Genomic DNA, 18,882 nt, shown 5'->3' with positions numbered 1-18,882 from the left:
AAGTCCATGAAGGCTGCACTGAGGAATTGATATTTGAACTGGTTCTGCCAGATTTCTCCCTTTTGCCCTCCCAGATCCACTCTCCACCTTCTTCTACTTTGCTCTTTAATCAGCCATCCAGGAAATGGGCCCATATGGGCAATATCAATGAGTTCCCTTGTCCTTGGCTTCTTTGGATTGGCCAGTGGGGAGTCTTGGCAGCAGATGAGTGGGAAGGGGGAGAGTGAGGGCAGGGTATTTACTCCCTTCACTCTCAGAGGGTTAGTGGTATCCCTCAGCCGAAGGTCACTGCTCCTCTCCAGGTGGTCTGTTCTGCAGGACTTTCTCCTTCTGGGTTCTGGTTACTAGTCCCTCCTTTCACAAGTCTGGCCTAGGCTGGCTGAGAATATCCCTGCTACTCCTGCCCTTTTTGATTCCCCCATACCCCAGTCCTATTCCATTATCCAAGTTTGTGTGTCTCTCTCTTTCCTGCTGGAATCTTCACTGATACACTGGGCCATTGAAAAGAGGAATTTGTCATTCTTTGGGATTTTTTCCCCCACTAAACTGTAAGCTCTTCCATTGTAGGAATCATAATCATATGTCTTGTTAATCTTGGCTTTATCTCTTCCCACCTCCACTAACTGCCTAGCACAGTTTTGATTCACAGCAGTTGTTTAATAAGTGTGTATTTAGAGATGTCAGTTTCGCCTCAGGGAATGCCAGATGGGTATGGTCATGTGTGACTCTGTCCTGAATAGTCCACTCTCAGTCCATGTCCCTGGCAGGACTACCCAAGAAAGGGGATGCAGCTCAATTTCCCCCATTCACTTTTGGGCTGTTTTCACCTCACCATTTCTCAAACAAGAGGCCAGATGCTCCCATTAAAGTCTCTTCCTGCCCAATGCCCTAAAGTCTATAGTCTTCACATCAATGTCAGATGCACAGGGCCTCAGAAAGACCCTAAATCTCTCTCTACCATAATTTCCAAAATTGCAAAATGAAGATAAAAATAATACTAACTTCACAGGGCTGATGGGAGAATAAAAAAAAGTTAACAACAATTTACTATCTTTCCCATAAAATACATCGGTGACTCTAGAGAATGAGCAAATTCCCTCCACTCCCACCCTAAATTCTTTGATTGGTCCCCTGAGGTAAACACTTCTCTAATACATTGAGCAGAATAATAATAATTGATATTTCCTGAGCACATACTTCCTGACAGGTACTGTTCGAAGCACTTTATATATCAATTCAGTATGTGGTGGAACTTATTATCCCCCTTTTACAGATGAGGAAAAATAAGGGCACAGAAAGATTAAGTAAGTTTCCAAGGCCAGGAGCCAGAATTTAAATCTAGGAAGCTTGACCAAAAGCCATGCTGTTAATCCTTCTGCCATAGAGTCTCACTCTTTTACATTACCTGTGACATTATGGCAAGGCAAACCATAAAGGTGGCAATTGACCACCAATTAAGACATCATGTGAAAATCATTAAATGACTAAAAATTTTGTACTCTTGTGGAAATATAATTCAGCTCAGGTGCTGCAGTCCAAGATTCAACCTTAATCAATTGTGCTTGGTTAACCAAGCTGCATTCTTAACCTCTCAGTGTAGTCAAAAGCACTGGTGGTGTAGATCTAGACTCACCTGAACTTAATGCATGCGCCACTTCCTGCATGATCACCCTGGGGGAGGCGGTGGTGGTTTCGGTGTCTATCAGCTCACAGGTCACCCTGGCAGGCACAGTTGCTTGGGGCGTTGTCTCCTTGGCCACCGGCTCAGCTGTGGTACGTGGAGTGGGTGTGGGGCCAGGGCTGTGCTCCTCTGCTTGGGACTCCGGTGGGATTGGGGCTCCCGTGGGCTTGGTCCTGGTCACAGCTGAGCTGTGCTCAGTGGTGGCCTTGGCAGAAGAAGCCTCAGGTGGTGAGGTGAATGGGATTGAGGGTGATGAAGCTGGAGCCTGAGGCGAGGTGTGTGTAGGAGACTCAGCAGGTGACTGTGACCCTGTAGCTGGCACGCTTGCTTCAGGAATGCCTGAGCTGTGCTCAACAGGGGTGCTTGAAGAAGGGACGCTGCTGCTTGTTGGCGAGAATCCAGGAGGTGAAGGGTCTGTGTTTGTGCCTTCCCAATTCGAAGCTGGGCTAGTGATCTCTTCTTTGGACAATATAGAAATGTTTCTGGAAGGTGGAACTGTTTGGGCTAGTGATGTAATTGGTAGTAATGAATTGCTGTGTGTGCCACTGGTAGGGGAGACAGTGGCTGCAGGATTGCTTTGCGGAGAACTAGTCCAGATGGCTGTCGGCAGAGTAATTTTTGCCGGAAGAGAAACAGGCAAGGAAGCTGATGTAGGCACACTATGTACCCTTACTCCTGTGGAAAAGCCAGTACAAAAGTGGTTAACAGGTGAAAACCCAAGAGGAAAGGTTATTACTCTGAGGCTGTTTTATAGTATTTTCACAGGTATTTCTTAGTTTGCATTGTACCTGCTCCAGTTTTGAAAGTGACATTAAGTTTGTTTTTCTTCCCAATAATTGTTTTCCCCTTCCTTTGTAACTGTCATTGGGAATCAGCGTGAAGGCTCAGCAAGAGCAATTAGTGGGTCAGTCAACACATGTTCAGCCAATAAGTGAAATGAACTAGACTTGTTTTAGGCTTGCTTGAAACCTTGTTCTTAAAAAAAATGAGACCCTTTGTGGACCTGACTTGGGAGTTTGTCAGAAGTACCGAGGAGCCTGCTCTCCAGTGCCTGCTGGGGTGTTAAACTTTAGTGTGTTGGGGATGAGGAGGCTGTGGAAGGCGGGTGGGTGTGGTGACTGGCCAGAAGGGAGGTGGCTTTCACAGTGGGAGCTCAGCCCCACCTCACCCCACGCAGAGCCAGAGAGGCCCATTGATTGGCTGTTGCTTGCCACGAAGGGCTGTCAGTTCTGCATTTATGCCCATTGATGCAAGGACTTTGGGTCCAGGGGATGGTATGAATAAGTGTGGGAGCACTTTCCTGATAGAGGAGGAAAGAGGGAGAGGTCCCAGAATAAAAGCTGAAAGGCATTTCTGGGTATTTGGCCCCAGTTTTCAGAGGTTTGGAAATATTTTCTGGAACTGGAACACAGTTCTCTCAATTTCTAGCCTGGGGCCTTTACTATCATATCATTTTGCCAATAATTCTTCAAATTTTGTAAAATTTAGAGTCAGTTTCTTTTCTCCCTCCCTCCCTTCATTTACTTGTTCAGTTTGATTCACGTGGTTAACGAATGGCTTCTATATGCTTGCACTCTGCTAGACACAGGGCTTATGATTTCACTTTCTATGCAACACATCACTTGATTGCCTCCCCATGCCCCTTAAGCCATTCCCCAGCTGGCTTTTGCCCTAGTCATTTCCATCTCAGTGGATGGTACCCGCATTCACTTGGTCGCTCAGTTAAAAACCTGGCATCATTCTTGATGCATCTTTTTTTCCTTCTCACCCCACATCAAATCCATCAACAAATCCTACTGAGCCACCACTGTCACTCGCCTAGATGACCACAGTAGTTTCTTGGTTGATCCTCTGGGTCCACGTTTCCTCCCTTTCAGTCTCATTTCCACATATACCAGCCAGTATGATTTTTAAAAATGGTAAATCCATGTTACTTAACTGATCAAGACCTCCCAAAGGTGTCATGATGTACACATAACAAAATCCAAAGCCCCTCTCTTACACCACCCATATTCTCATTATTCCTGTTTGTCTGTACTCCAATGTCACCTCCTCCTCAGAGAAGCCTTCCCAGAGAAACCTAACTAAAATAATTCCTACTCTAGCCACTTGTCCATTTTTAATTTTCTTCAATTTACTGTGAGTCTCTTACCGAAATGACATCTTTATTTATTTACTTATTTATTATCTCTCTTCTACCAGAATACAGGCTCCATAAGGTACACTGACTTGGTCTTATTCATTGTTCTTTACCCAGAGCCAATGACAGTGCCTAGCTCATAGTAAGTGCTCAGTAAGTATTTGCAGATTAAGAAAGGAAGGAAGAAAGGTAGGGAAGGAGGAAGGGAAGAGGGAGGAAGGGAGGGAAGAAAAAATCGGAATGAATCTAGAAATTTTATTAAAGAATACTACAACCTTTCTCCAACCCCATTCTACATGTCATTTAGTTATGGCCACATCCATCATACATATACCTGATATTATCTGAGGGCAGAAACCCTGCTTAAAAGGTTATCCTCACTCTTTGTCATTCTACCATGACATATATCTGTGTCTGATGTCTTGTTAGGTCTTCAGCTACTCAATCTTTCACACCCTGAGGGGACTTCCTTGGAGATGACAAATAGAAAACAGCCAACCACGATCAAGGTTCCGAAGGAATGAAAAAATGGGCTAGATTCCAGCACAGAAAAAGGGCGAAATGACAGACAGGGAGGCAGTCAAGGCATTTAGGATAAAATCTGCTTCCTTCATCATTCCGATCAAAAGTTGGGCTACAGAATCTATCCTGAAAATGTAGTTTCCTCACTATATTACTGAATTTAACATTTGGATTGTCATTAAAATAATTGGAAAGAAAAATTGGTTTTATTTTATTTAAAAGTAGTTGATCAAGACCATAAACTACAGGATAATTAACCTCCCAGGAAACAGGAGGACAGACCTCCCAATTTAGGCCACATTATTCCCATGCTGCTGGGTGGTCTTTTGGTGGTTGTGAACTGTCAACAATTTCAGGAAGAATACAGATAAAGAAATCTTTGATAGTTGGACAAAATGACAATTGGTCCAAATATTTCATATTGTTGAATCCCCTAATTAAACCACTGGACATTTCTATGGCCATTGGAGCTTAATGGGTCTGCATCCTGGCAGCTTCTATGACTTATTTAAGATTCTGAGGGCAAAAAGATGATCATGGTTAACTGCTATTCATAGCATCATTTAATAGATGGGAAGATCGAGGCTGAGAGAACCTCAGTCTGATAGTTTTCTGGGTCTAAGAGTCTTTGGAAGCCTAAGATAAATGAAGAATGAATCATATCCAAAGGAGGACCAATTCATTAATTCACTCAGACATTTACTGAGTAGTCTCTATGTCCGTGGCCTTGCCCTCAGGGGGTTCCCTATCTAGCATAATGAAAAGGACACTCAAACTTCCTGTAATATGATATGATAAGTACATTATGGAATCAAAGCAAGTTGCAGTGGGAGCTGTGAGGAAAGATTCACATATTCTATATGGGGACCACAGAATGCAAAAATATACAAATGTCATTTTCCAAATGACATTTAGAAAAGTCACAGAGGAGATGACATTAAAGGATCAGAACGTGCAGGATGCCACCTAAGGTATGTGATGTTCAGGGTGGCATTTGCGTTGTCATTTCCAGTGACATTGGAGCTAAAACCTATACCCTAGAAATCATTACAGTACTGAAAATGACATGCTCCAGGAATTGGTTTTGTTGCTGGAGACATCCATTTTCTTGTTTAATTCTTATTAATACATTTTTATATCTCCTACCCTGCCCGCTTCCAAGGAGGACTGGAGGTGGCCGTTCATTTTCCATGCTACCTACTGAGTGTTTATTTAAAGTACTTTACCATCTAATTTGGACAATTTTTACACCTAAAAACCAAAAATGCATGATGTTGTATGATAACGTTGGTTATCTTCCCTTGAACAAAGCATTAAAAGCCTCTGCTTTTCCTTATTTAACAATACATTCCATATTGCTCTAAGTGAGGATGGGTCTTTTTTCAGCAGGAAAACAGCTAAGGCTAAGGCACCATGATTATTCTAGAGAATGCTCATGGAAATGCCCATCTTTGAAGCTTTCACTCAGGCATCCTGGCAGAATCATTGAAATAGTCTGAGAATATATCATTTTTGCTTTTTCATATGTAGGACTTGTGTTTCTACAGGAATATCAAACTGAGCAATGCAAACAGGTAAGGCTGTATACTTTCTCACAGGATTTCAAAAAGAAAACAAAACAAAAAATAGAGCTAGAGAGGGCCCAAGTGGTGAGTGAGGACAATAACTCATTTGATAAATGAGGGGACAGATGAAGAGAAGGGAAGGGATATAACTGAACTTATGCATCTAAGAGGAAGAGTTGGGCAGTGTTTGCCTGGAAAGAATCATCTAGAGTTCTGACACGCCCACTCCCCCAGGCCCCACCACACATACCACACTGTGCCCCAGCTTCAAAAATGCTAATAATCCCAACAACTTACTTTGCAGAGATGGAAAAACCAATAACCAAATTTATTTGGAAGGGCAAGGTGCCCCAAATAGCCAAAAATATCTTGAGAAAGAGGAACAAAGTGGGAGATCTCACACTACCTGACTTTGAAGCATATTACAAAGCTACAGTGCTCAAAACAGCATGGTACTGGCATAAGGACAGAGATACCAACCAATAGAATAGAATTGAGTGTTCAGAAATAGACTCTTGCATCTGTGGATAATTGATCTTTGATAAGGCAGTCAAGCCAAATCAACTGGGACAGAGCAACCTCTTCACTAAATGGTGCTTGGAGAAAGAGGACTCCTACCTCACACCTTATACAAAAATTAACTCTAATTGGATCAAAGACCTAAACATAAGTGCTAAGACTATAAGGCTCATAGAAAAAAATGTAGGGCACTATCTTAAAGATCTTGTGATAGGAGGTAGTTTCCTAGACCTTACACCCAAAGCACAAGCAACAAGAGAACAAATAGACAAATGGGATCGCCTCAAAATTGAACACTTTTGTACATCAAAGGACTTTGTTAGAAAAGTAAAAAGGCAGCCTACACAATGGGAGACAATATTTGGAAACCACATATCAAATAAGGGTTTAATATCCTGAATATATAAAGCAATCCTACAACTCAACAACAGAAAGACAAACAACCCAATTAAAAAATGGGCAAAAGACATGGACAGACACTTTTCCAAAGAGGAAATGCAAATGGCTCAAAAACATATGAAAAGATGCTCAACTTCACTGGCTATTGGGGAAATGCAAATCAAAACCACAATGAGATATCATCTCACTCCTATCAGAATAGCCATTATCCAAAAAACAGAAAACGACAAGTGCTGGAGAGGATGTGGAGAAAGGCACACTTATTCTTTGCTGGTGGGAATGTAGAATTGTGCAACCACTCTGGAAGGCAGTGTGGAGGTTCTTCAGGAAGCTAAGTATAGATTGGCCATATGACCCAGCTATTCCATTGCTAGGTATACACTCAAAGGAACTGAAAGCTAAGACACAAATGAACATTTGTAAACTGATGTTTATTGCAGCACTATTCATGATTGCCAAGAGATGGAAGCAGCCCAAATGTCCATCAATGGATGAGTGGATAAACAAACTGTGGTATATACACATGACAGAATATTATGCAGCTGTAAGACAGAACAAAGACATGGAACACATAATAACATGGATGAACCTTGAAACCATTATTTTGAGTGAAGTTAGCCAGAAACAAAAGGACAAATACTCTATGGTCTCACTAATATGAACTAACACTAGTGAGCAAATCCTGAGAGTTAAAAGCTGATAACACAGGCTACCAGGAGATAGAAAGAAGGTAGAGATCAAGCATTTGATGCTGAAGGACTACAGAAATGTTCAGCAGGATTGATTGTATAGATTCAGAAATAGATAGCATAATACTGTGTAATGGTAGCACAATATTGTAAGTACATGGAACAAAGATGTCTGTGAGTAAAGCTGAAAGAGGTGGGATAGGGGAATGTATGACACCACAGGTAAAGATAGATGATGAAGACTGGGACTGTATAACTTGGCAAAAACTGGAGTGGCCAATGACTGTTGCTAAATGTACAAATATAAAAATGTTCTCACATGTGAGAAAAGAAATGAATGTCAACCATGCAGAGTGTTGAAAAAGGGATGGTATTTTGAGAAGAACATAATCAAAGCAAACTGGAGTCTATGGTCAACAGTAACATTCCAATGTGCTTCCATTAAATGTAACAAAGGCAATATACCAAAGTTAAATATGTATGAGAGGGGGATATGGGGGAGGGATGTGGGATTCTTGGTGGTGGTGTTGTTTTCTGTCTTTACTATTATATTGTATTGTATGACATTTTTATTTTTCTTTTGATTATCTTTTTTATTATTCACCAAAAAAAAACTTTTTCATAATAATCAATATGTTCAAATGCTGACTGCAGTGATAAATGTACAACTATGTGATGATGCCGTGAACACCTGATTGTATACTGTGGGTGGTTGTATGTTATGTGAATATATCTCTATAAGATTGTAGGAAAAAATATAAATAGAGGTAAAAGTGCTGGAGAAAATATGGAGAGAGGGATGTACCTATTAACTGTTGATGAGGCAGAATGGTGTAGCCTTTCTGGAGGTCACTGTGGTGGCTCCACAAGAAGCTAAGTATGTGGGGCCATAAGGTCCTACAACTTAATTATAGGGTATGTATTTGGAAGATTTGAGAGCAGAGACATGAATGGACATTTGCACATTGGTGTTTATGGAGGCAGCATTCATGATTTGCAATGGGTGGAGGTGGCCTAAGGGTACATTGACTGAGGAACAGAATGGTGAACTGTGGTGTATGCATACAATGAAATATTGAGCAACTATGAGAAGGAGTGAAGCTGTGAGACATCCAACGAGGTGAATGGATCCTGTAGACAGCATGCTGAGTGAAGTACACCAGAAACCAAGGCAAACACTATAATGCCTCACCAATATGGACTAACTACAATGTGTAAACTCAGAATTGAATCTTACAGCACAGCCTAACAGGGAAATGATTATTGTAATGGTCCCTAGATTGTAAGCTCTTACAATAGTCAAATCTATTCCTGAATTGTAATAACTATCTCCAAACTCTGAGATGTTGATCCCTTAGTGTATAACCTGATTGGTCTCTGGAACACTGGGTATCTGTGTTGCACCTGAAACTCAGAGCTAGAGCTCAGCAGATATGAATATCAGTATTAATGCATACAGCAACTGTTAAAAAAAAAAAAAAAGCTGAAATAGAGCCCAGACTTCAATTAGAGATATGAATCAAGCAGATCTGGTTAAGACTAGAACAAATTGGGCCAAAGGGTAAAGGCTGAAAGTTTTAAGACTGTTAAAACTTCAACTTCCATGTGAGGCCAAGGGAAGAGATGTTTATTTGGTGTAGGATCTACATTTTCTAAACAATATGACTTCTACAGTCATTTTGTTCAAACACTACAATTACATAGAACTTGGAATAGGAGGTGAGCTATGGTAGGTCTGTACAGATTAGAATGAAATAGTGACACGTCCTAAAGGATTTGGGTGGAGAATAAAAATATATATTTGGGGCACCCCTGAAAAGCTGGGGGAGGATGCAGAGGTGTTGGACTTCCTCACCTGGATTGTTGCTGATGTTCTTACAAACACTGGGGACTGGAAGGCTTGATGTGCTGAGCCCTCTGTCTTGGGACTGGCCCCTATGAAGCTGGTTGCTGCAAGGAGAGGCTAAACCTGCTTGTAATTGTGCCAGAGAGTCTCCCCCAAGTGTCTCTTTGTTGCTCAGATGTGGCCCTCTCTTGCTCTAACTAAGCCACCTAGGCAGGTGATCTTGCTGCCCTCCCTGCTATGTGGGACCTGACTCCCAGGGGTGTAAATCTCCCTGGCAATGTAGGATATGACTCCCAGGGATGAATCTGAACCCAGCATTGTGGGATTGAGAACATTTTGTTGACCAAAAGGGGGATGCAAAATGAAATGAAATAAAGCTTCAGTGGCTGAGAGATTTCAGATGGAGTTGAGAGGTCACTCTGGTGATTCTTATGCACTATATAGATAACACTTTTTAGGTTTTAATATATTGGAATAGCTAGAAGTAAATACCTGAAACTACCAAACTCCAACCCAGTAGCCTTGACTCTTGACAATGACTGTAAAACAATGTAGCTTACAAGGGGTGACAGTATGGTTGTGAAAACCTTGTGGATCACATTCCCTTTATCCAGTGTATGAATGGATGAGTAGAAAAATGGGAACAAAAGCTAAATGCAAAATACAGTGAGATGGGGATGTGCTTTGGGTGTTCTTTTTCATTTTTGTTTTTTATTCTTATTCTGATTCTTTCTGGTGTAAGGAAAATGTTCAAAAATAGATTGGGGTGATGAATGCACAGCTATATGATGGTACTGTAAACAGTTGATTGTACACCATGGATGATTGTATGGTATGTGAATATGTCTCAATAAAACTGAGTTAAAACAAAAACAAAAAAAAAAACAAAAAAACACAGTCAGTATTGTCCTTTACACTTTGGCCTGATTTGCCTTAGTACTAACCAGATCTGCTTCAGTCATATCTCTGATTGAAGTCTGAAATTTTCAGATTTGTTGACAGTTGCTATATGAGGTAATACTGACATTCATAGCTGCTGAGCTCGAGCTCTGAGTTTCAGGCATCACACAGATCCCCAATGTTCCAGAGACTGACTAGGTTATACACAAAGAGCTCAGCATCTCAGAATCTGGAGATAACCATTACAACTCAGGAATGGATGTGACAGCTATAATAGTTTACAATCTAGGGACCATTACAAGAAGCATTCCCCTGATAACCTGTGCTCTAAGATTCCATTCTCAGAGTTTACACATTACAGTTAGTCCAATTAGTGAGGCATTATAATGTTTGTCTTTTCATTTCTGGCTTACTTCACTCAAAATGCTGCCCTCAAGATTCATTGACATAGTTGGGTGTCTCACAGCTTCATTCTTTCTTGCAGCTGCTTGATATTCTATTGTATGCATACCCCAGAGTTCACCATTCTGTTCATCAGCTGATGTACCCATAGGCCACCTCCACCCATTGCAAATCATGAATACTGCCTCCATGAACAACAGTGTGCAAATGTCCATTCGTGTCCCTGCTCTCAGATCTTCCAAGTATATACCCCATAATGAGTTGCAGGACCTTATGGCACCCACATACTTAAGTTTTGTGGAACCACCACACTGTCCTCCAGATAGGCTACACCATTCTATTTCCCCACCAACAGTGAATAGGTAGATCCCTCTCTCCACGTTTTGTCAACACTTGTGTCCCTCTGTTTATATTTTTTCCTGCAGTTTTATAGAGATATATTCACAGACCCTACAATCATCCACAATGTACCATCAATTGTTCACAGTATCATCACAGAGTTATGCATTCATCACCACAATCAGCACTTGAACATATTCAGTAAGTTTTTCACTGCGATCTCAGCCATTCTACCCATTCCAGACTGGTGTATGCGTGTGCCAGTCACAGAAGTCCCTGAAACCACTGTTCCATACAGTTACTGGCTATTTACCATCTGCCTTAGAGTCTTTCTGAAATTCTAAAACAGATAAATTTGGTTTCTCTGATACCCATCAACTATCATTTCTGCAGGTGTGTATCTTCTCACTTACTCCTTTAAGATATCTCTTCTTTGTCATTTTCCTTTCTGTATTCCTACCTTTTTCTATGTCTTTTCTCCATCCCAACACACACACACACAGCCCCAACACAATTGTCTTCAGCCCCAGACCTCCAGAGATGAATCTGCACAACTCTGCACAGGAAGATGTGGTCAGAGTGGAGCAGCATGACTCAGCAGATGTGTGTGGGAATCTGCCAGAGGTGGCAGGAGTGGCCTCAGTGCTAGACATGTTAGGATATCTTTCTACTGGTGGTACACCAGTGGGTGCTAAAGGAATAGAGAGAAATAGAAGGGGAAGAACTGCCATGTATTTGGAGAAAAATTGAGGATTGGAGCTGTGGAAAATAGGTTCCAGCCAGGTTGCACTTTACTGCCATGCCCAGAGCAAGAATACAAATGGGGGCCTAAACATCTTTTGTATAAATATTGTAAAAATATAAATCAAGTTTTAAAAAACTTGCCAAATAGAAATTGTTCTGTCCCCCCTTTTTAACAAATATACATTCAGAACAAAATATATATAAAAAATTGGGGTGAAACTATGCTTTTTATCTTAATTCTAGTATGTCTGTATTTAATTATCACATATAACTGGGTGTTCTGTTGATGGCCCAGTGCTAGGTGCATGAGTAATAAAATAAAGACATACACAATGCATAAATTATATTTATTCTCTGAAGATATTTTTCTCTTTTTTGCCTTCATTTCAGCAAAATCACCTGTTATGTTGTTATAACCAAGATTTACCACATAATTGAGGTTCAGTTAACAGTGATAATCTATAGGTTTAAAAAGCAAACAAATGTTCCACACAGATGTGGGTGATGGGGTGGCACATGGGAATCTTTTATTTTATTCATGATTGTTCTGTGAACCCACAACTTCTCTAATAAAGCAAATAAAAGGGTTTTTGTTGTCTTTTTTGGTTTGTTTTTGTTTTGTTTTGTTTTTTAAAGCAAAGGTCAATTGTAATCCCAGTAAAAACAACTGTCTGTTCCTGATAGTTCCAGAAAAAAGAGAAAGGTCTGATGCTTACTGACCTGACTTTGGCCCTGTTTACCCTGAACCTATCCCTGTGGCCCAGGAAGATGGAGTGCTCTGAGGGGTCAGTATCATCTCACAATGGTAGAGCCATTGGGGAATGCCCGATGCCCCCACACATGCTACGTGAACTCAAGGGGAAGATAATTACAGCTAAAAACATGCAGCATAGCTGTTGTTCTTTTTTTCTTTTTTTCTTTTTTCTTCTTACCTTGCAAGTTAAGCTTAATAGATTGAGAGAAAGGAGGAAATTTTCTGAAATGAGATGTCTTTGATTAAAGTATTTTAAAATATATGTATTCATGGTAACATTTTGAATTGGGACATGTAATCATAGTAAATAACTAAAGAAAATCTTGATTTCCATTTATACATAGTTCAAAAACATGCAAACTAAAAAATATAGTTTTGGGACACATACATACAAGGTAAAATCTATTTTAAAAATCAAGGGAGGAGAAGGGAAGATGACAGATTAGGAGAGTCAGGACAAAAAATGTCTCCATGAAAAACACTAGATAAAAGACCAGAAAGTGCTCCAGAATACCAGTTCCAGCACTGCACTGACTAGACAAGGTCTGCTAAATCCACAGGGACCATGCACTTGGTGAATCCAAGAGTCTACGTTCAGAAATGAGTGAGTGAGGCTGCTAGGGAGCCAGCAGCCATGCTGTGGTCAGGAGAAACCGGGGGTTGGTGTTTGGAGAGCGATTAGTTTAAAAATCCCAAAAGCGGCTGTGGATCTGGCAGCAAGAACCACACAGTCGAGCATGGGTGTTTGCCTTCCCCACTCCGGGCACCTGCCTCAGTATCTGGCATGGACGATAGCCTTTTGCAGACCTGTAGCTAACTCTCCTAGAGATAGGAAGATGGAGGTCTGCAAAAAGGGGGAAATTACCATGCCCCATACAGTCATCTTTTCAACGGGCTGGGAACTCCCCTGCGTGGCACCGTGGCCCAGAGTTACACTGCGCAGTCAAGTGCAGCGGGAAGTGCCATCCAAACCTCGGGCACCCACTTCAGTATCTGGCATGGATAATAACCTTTTGCACGCCCACAGCTAATTGTCCCAGAGCTAGGAAGGTGAAGGCCTGCTGAAGGCAGAATTTACCACACCCTACATAGCCAACCTCCCAGTGGCCTGGGAATGCCCCTGTGAGGTGATGTGGGTGTTCTTTTTTTAATTTTTATTCTGATTCTGATTCTTTCTGATATAAGGAAAGTGTTCAAAAATAGATTGGGGTGATGAATGCCCAACTATAAGATGGTACTGTGAACAGCTGATTGTACACCATGGATGATTGTATGGTATGTGAATATATCTCAATAAAACTGAATTAAAAAATGCTAATAAAACTTTAATAATCACCATTACAGAGTAAACATGGGGGAGTCCACATACAGACTGGATAACTGAAGAAGTAAAATTGATTCAATGCCTCCATGTACCTTCCCACTCAATGTAGTCACTTTCCATTGAAGAAAGGAATTAGATCTAATATTCCCTTGAGAAAATGGCAGAATTAATAAAATTTGGTGAAACCATTACTCTCTGAATTAGAGGAAAATGAACATTGCCCCCAAACAGAGTGACATTGCCAGGTAAGTTGTGTGGTAAAATGGAGGGACTTGAGGAAGGAGATCTCTTAGCCTTAGACAAAATGAGAGGTCTAGGGGCATGACAGTCAACTAAATCTGAAATTCCTCCTTTTATGTCTACAAATTATAGCCTTTCCTGAAGTTTTGGTGAGGTTAAAACTTTTCTGTTGCAAGAATCGCTGATAGGTTGTCAATCAGAAGAAAAGCAGATCCTTGGTTGGATAGAAAAGTATTCATTGCCATGCCCATTGTCCTTTAAGGGGGAGGCCAATATCACAGTCTCTTTGTCTTGTGGTCTCAAATATCTCTGATTTTTGAAAGAGGTGGCATCTGGCTCGATCACTGTTTTTTTGCCTTGCTAGGAGGATTTGGGGGCTTATGGCTGTGACATGGAGGTGAGTTCTCACAGTGCTGAAGGAACTGCAAGCCAATGGGTAGAGCATCTGTGTTCTGAAGATGTGCTCTGGCCTCCTGGCCTGGCCGGGCATCAGCAACACTGGTGTGAGGTGTTGGGTGCCAGGGGATGATGAGCATTCTGAACTTTGTCACCTCCTCCTAGATTTCAGGAGCAGCAAATCTGGCCAGTGCCAGCGTCCCAAGCAGGTTGATTACATGTGTTGCACACTTATATTTTTTACTCCCCTGTCCATGTCCTTTCCTGCCCTCAGCTTGTCAAGTACCGGAGAAAACATGTGACAACACTTCTGCAAATTTGGTGAAACTTGATAAAAATGCAGGCAAGCCCTCTCCCGTTGCTGCCAAGTCAGCCCAGAGCATTGCCTGTGGTCTCTGGATCAAGCCCCGTCTGTCTGGCAGAGGCTCCACAGCTGCAGCATTATCTCCATGCAGCTACCACAGTGAGCTTCTTGAAAGGCAAAGTGGACCATATCACTCTACTTCCAAAGGTGGGGGGAAGAAACGAAGTCTGCACTGGTTTCCCAAAGCACTGAGGATAAAATTTAAACTCTTCACCGCTACCTAGAACTCTGTCCGTGAACCAGCCCTGGTCTGCCTCTCCAGCCTCGGTCCCCAGCAGTTCCTCACACACACCAGACTTGTTCCTGCCTCACGGCCTTCACTGGTTCTATTCGCTCTGCCTGGCAAGTCTTCCCTCTTTCCTTGGCCTCCGATTCATCCTCTGGTCTCAGCTTAAGGAGCTTTTCAAAGAGACCTTCCCTGACTCTCCAGGTAATTTCTCCTTAAACACCCCTCTTATGTGTTCTCAGGATACCTTGTCCTTCATAGCACTGAACCCAGAATGTAACTATATAATTGCTCATGAGAAGCTTTGTTTAATGTCCACTTCCCCCTTTAGATCCAGGATTCACCTGGATTGGGCATTGTAGTGGATTTGGGCACGACTGTGTCCTCATTGCCTGGCATTGGGCATTCAAAAAAATTTAGTTTTGAATGAGTGAATAAACTGAGTGTTCTATGCTGAGCACTGCGCTAAGCACTTTACATACAGCATCTCCCTTAATCAAAATACAACTTCTGTGAAGTAGGCACCATTGTTATCTCAGTTTCACAGGTGGCAAGTTAAGTAACTTCCCTAAGGTCACACAGGCAATACATGGCACACCTGAAGCTTGAACCCCAACCCCAAACTGGCTCCAGGCCTAACCATTTAACCACATGAACTGAGAAATTCTTGAGGGTGTTTGAAGTCTGGACCTCATGTTTGCAAGGCAACCAGTCATCAGTTTTCTTATATTGTCTCTAATTTCTCCACTGTGGGCCACTAGAGTGGTCTTTTAAAAAGTTATTCCTGCTCCTTCCTTTCAGTCCTGCCACAGGCTCCCTAATGTACTCTGGAAAAATCCTGAACTCCATGGCAGGGCAGTTCATTACACCCTTTTATGATCTCTAACCACTCTACCCCTTACGAGGCCTGCCGTCTTAGCAATCTGAATCACCGTAAATTACTGAAATAGTCCGAGTCTGTCTGCCTCCCTGCTTTTGCACTTGCTGATTCTCCTACGCTGACTCTTTGCTCCCAACTCCCATCTGCCCACCCCAGTTCTGAGAAGTCTAGAGCCTCACCTCCTCTATGCAATATTCACTAACTAGATAGAGCCTTTCTTGTCTGTGTGGTCACAGCACTTCATACAGACTGTAACTGTAGCAGACATTATACTGAGCCCTATTCACTAACTAGATAGAGCCTTTCTTGTCTGTGTGGTCACAGCACTTCATACAGACTGTAACTGTAGCAGACATTATACTGAGCCCTAATTTCTCTCCATGCTTGTCTCCCACTAGGAAGCAGCCTGTGAATAACCACTGTAGCTTGTTCTCTGTCTTAGTGTCTGGGACATAGAAGGCACTCAATAAACACTCACTGAGTAAATATGTGAATTTGCTGCCCTTTGGAAAACAGAAATTTTCTGGCTCATGTGCTGGGCCATGATAGCAGAAATGTATTCCCCTTTGATTGTCTATAAGTTCTATGAAAATGACCAGCTAATAGGAAATTCTGGGTGGGCCTCTAAGCATTCGTTTGTTATGTTCAGGATATGCTTCTGAACAGGTTTTTGTTATTTTTAGGATATTCCTTGTGCCAATTTGAATGTATTGTGTCCCCCAAAATGCCATTATCTTTGATGCAATCTTGTATGGGCAGATGAATTAGTGTTGATTAGATTGTAATTCTTAGAGTGTTTCCATGGAGATGCAACCCACCCAACTGTAGGTAATAACTCTGATTAGATAATTTCCATGGAGGTGTGGCCCCGCTCATTCAGCATGGGCATTGATTAGTTTACTAGAGCACTATATAAGCTCAGACAGAAGGAGTGAGCTTGCTACAGCAAGAGGGACACTTTGAAGAATGCACAGGAGCTGAGAGAGGAGCTGTAACTTACAGAGACATTTTGGAGACGGCCTTTGAAAGCAGACTTTTGCTCCAGAGAAGCTAAGAGAGGACAAATGCCCCAAGAGCAACTAAGAGTGACATTTTTGAGGAGCTGCAGCCTAGAGAGGAATGTCCTGGGAGAAAGCCATTTTGAAACCAGAACTCCGGAGCAGACACCAGCCACTTGCCTTCCCAGCTAACAGAGGTTTTCGGATGCCATCGGCCATCCTTCAGTGAAGGTACCCTGTGTGGATGCTTTATGGCCTTAAAACTGTAACTTTGTAACCAAAAAACCCTCTGTATAAAAGCCAACCCATCTCTGTTATTTTGTATTCCAGCAGCATTAGCAAACTGGAACACTCCTCTAAACAGTCTTTTGTTATTTTGTTTGTCTTTATTTTGAGGACTGCAGGGATTCCCTCTCTCAATGCATGGTACAGACTAGAGTCACCCAGCTCTTGAAATGCCAACCATCAATTCATTGGCCAAACAGAAGCCAATCCTACTATTCTTGCATTGCCAGAGGATAGAACTTCAGCAACTGTTCTGAGAGAAAGAGTAAAAAAAATCTTAAAATGATGATTTTTTTTTCAAGATCAAACCTAAGTTTTGGAGTTATTTGGGTTGATTGATGCCACTGGTTTTGGACCCTGACACCTACAAAAATTCACCATGCTGTCTTTGGTTGGAGCTTCTGTGGGCACCAAATGCTCCAGAAGGTTCACCTAACATCTGCAAAACCGTTACTGATCAGTTTAGTCCAGCCATATGGTACTTGAAAGCTATATGTCTAGACAGAATGTGTATGTCCCACAGCCATCAAACTGTGTTTAAGAAGACCTTGTTTGAAGTACAAAAGCCATATTCTTCAGAGAATTTTGTATATGGAAATAAGAAACAATTCTAGCCAGAAAAAAAGGAAAAGAACCTCTGTTTTCCAGCCACTAAATCAGAACCTGTGGACCTGGTGTATTACTCAATTTCTCTATCCATAAAACAGGACTAATGATATCACCAGGCTCCCCGAGGGTACAGTGAATGATAATGACAGAATAACATTTGTGAAGAATTTTGTACTTCCTGGGGAAAGAAAATACCATTTCCTTTCTTTTCCCCAGAAGCAGCATCTGTCTTTGACTGTAAGATGCCACCCCAAGACTCACTTCTCGCTTGGGAGGAATGTGGTTGTCTACCCAGGGAGGAGGCTGTGCTGAGAAAGATGCCAACAGATGCCTGAAATCCTGAATGCAGCATGTTGGGGTTCCTCAGGTTGGGGCAGTGGAGAAAATACAGTGAGGGCAAGTGATTTCTCTCAGGCTGCTTTGTGGTTGAAGGTGGAGGTGGGTGTGTGCAGTGGGTAATGGGAAGGGAGGAAAAGAGCACCTAATGCTTCATTCAGGGGATTTTCTAAAACACAATGTCAGGTTCTCTAGAACTTCCCTTCCCCAGGCCCAGTCCTAACATTTGTGGGGCCCAGGAAAAGAAGACACACATCTAAATATGTTCCTGTTATCAGTCAAGACATGCCCATGGTCCAGCCTGGGCTCCCATCCAGGCCCCTGCAGCCCATTTCCAGGGACCCCTACTAGTGAACCCAATGATAAAGGCACCAGGGATCTGTAAGGGCAGCGCAGGCCAAAGCTGGGACTGGACCCACCCGAACCTGGGATGGAGGCTGACCTGGATACATTTCCCAGGCAGCTTTGGTGGGCAGGGTCCCCTTTCCCATCCCTTATTTTTGTCACAGAATTTCTAGACATTTGCAAGCACAGGGGATGGAGGAAGTCAGGTACTACTTTGGGTGATTTGGGGGACCAACTTTAAAGAAAAAAACCTCCTCTGGTTGCCTAGAGCTGAGGCTGTTTCTCCCCTCCCTATACTCACTCATGTGCTCTCAACCCCACATCCTTTGGCCTGTATGCCCAGTTCAGCTCCCATGTTGCCGTGCTGTATTTCTTGTTT

General features: G+C 42.2%; 1 protein-coding gene across 2 annotated transcripts in view; it reads right to left on the bottom strand.

The window, feature by feature from the left end:
- Nucleotides 1–18,882, bottom strand: part of PARM1 (prostate androgen-regulated mucin-like protein 1) — a 112,567-nt gene that overhangs the window by 36,324 nt on the left and 57,361 nt on the right. For both annotated transcript variants that reach the window (XR_005215886.1, XM_037829981.1), the window contains exon 2: nt 1,634–2,356. Coding sequence is in view for 1 of the 2 variants with exons in the window: in XM_037829981.1 (XP_037685909.1) it covers nt 1,634–2,356 (723 nt within the window). In the remaining variant the exon portion in view is untranslated. The remainder of the gene's footprint in view (nt 1–1,633; nt 2,357–18,882) is intronic.

Source organism: Choloepus didactylus, chromosome 3 (genome assembly GCF_015220235.1).
Source record: "Choloepus didactylus isolate mChoDid1 chromosome 3, mChoDid1.pri, whole genome shotgun sequence".
NCBI lineage: Eukaryota > Metazoa > Chordata > Mammalia > Pilosa > Megalonychidae > Choloepus > Choloepus didactylus.
The sequence above is the reverse complement of the archived record's forward strand: the minus strand, read 5'-3'. Positions and strand labels throughout refer to the sequence as shown.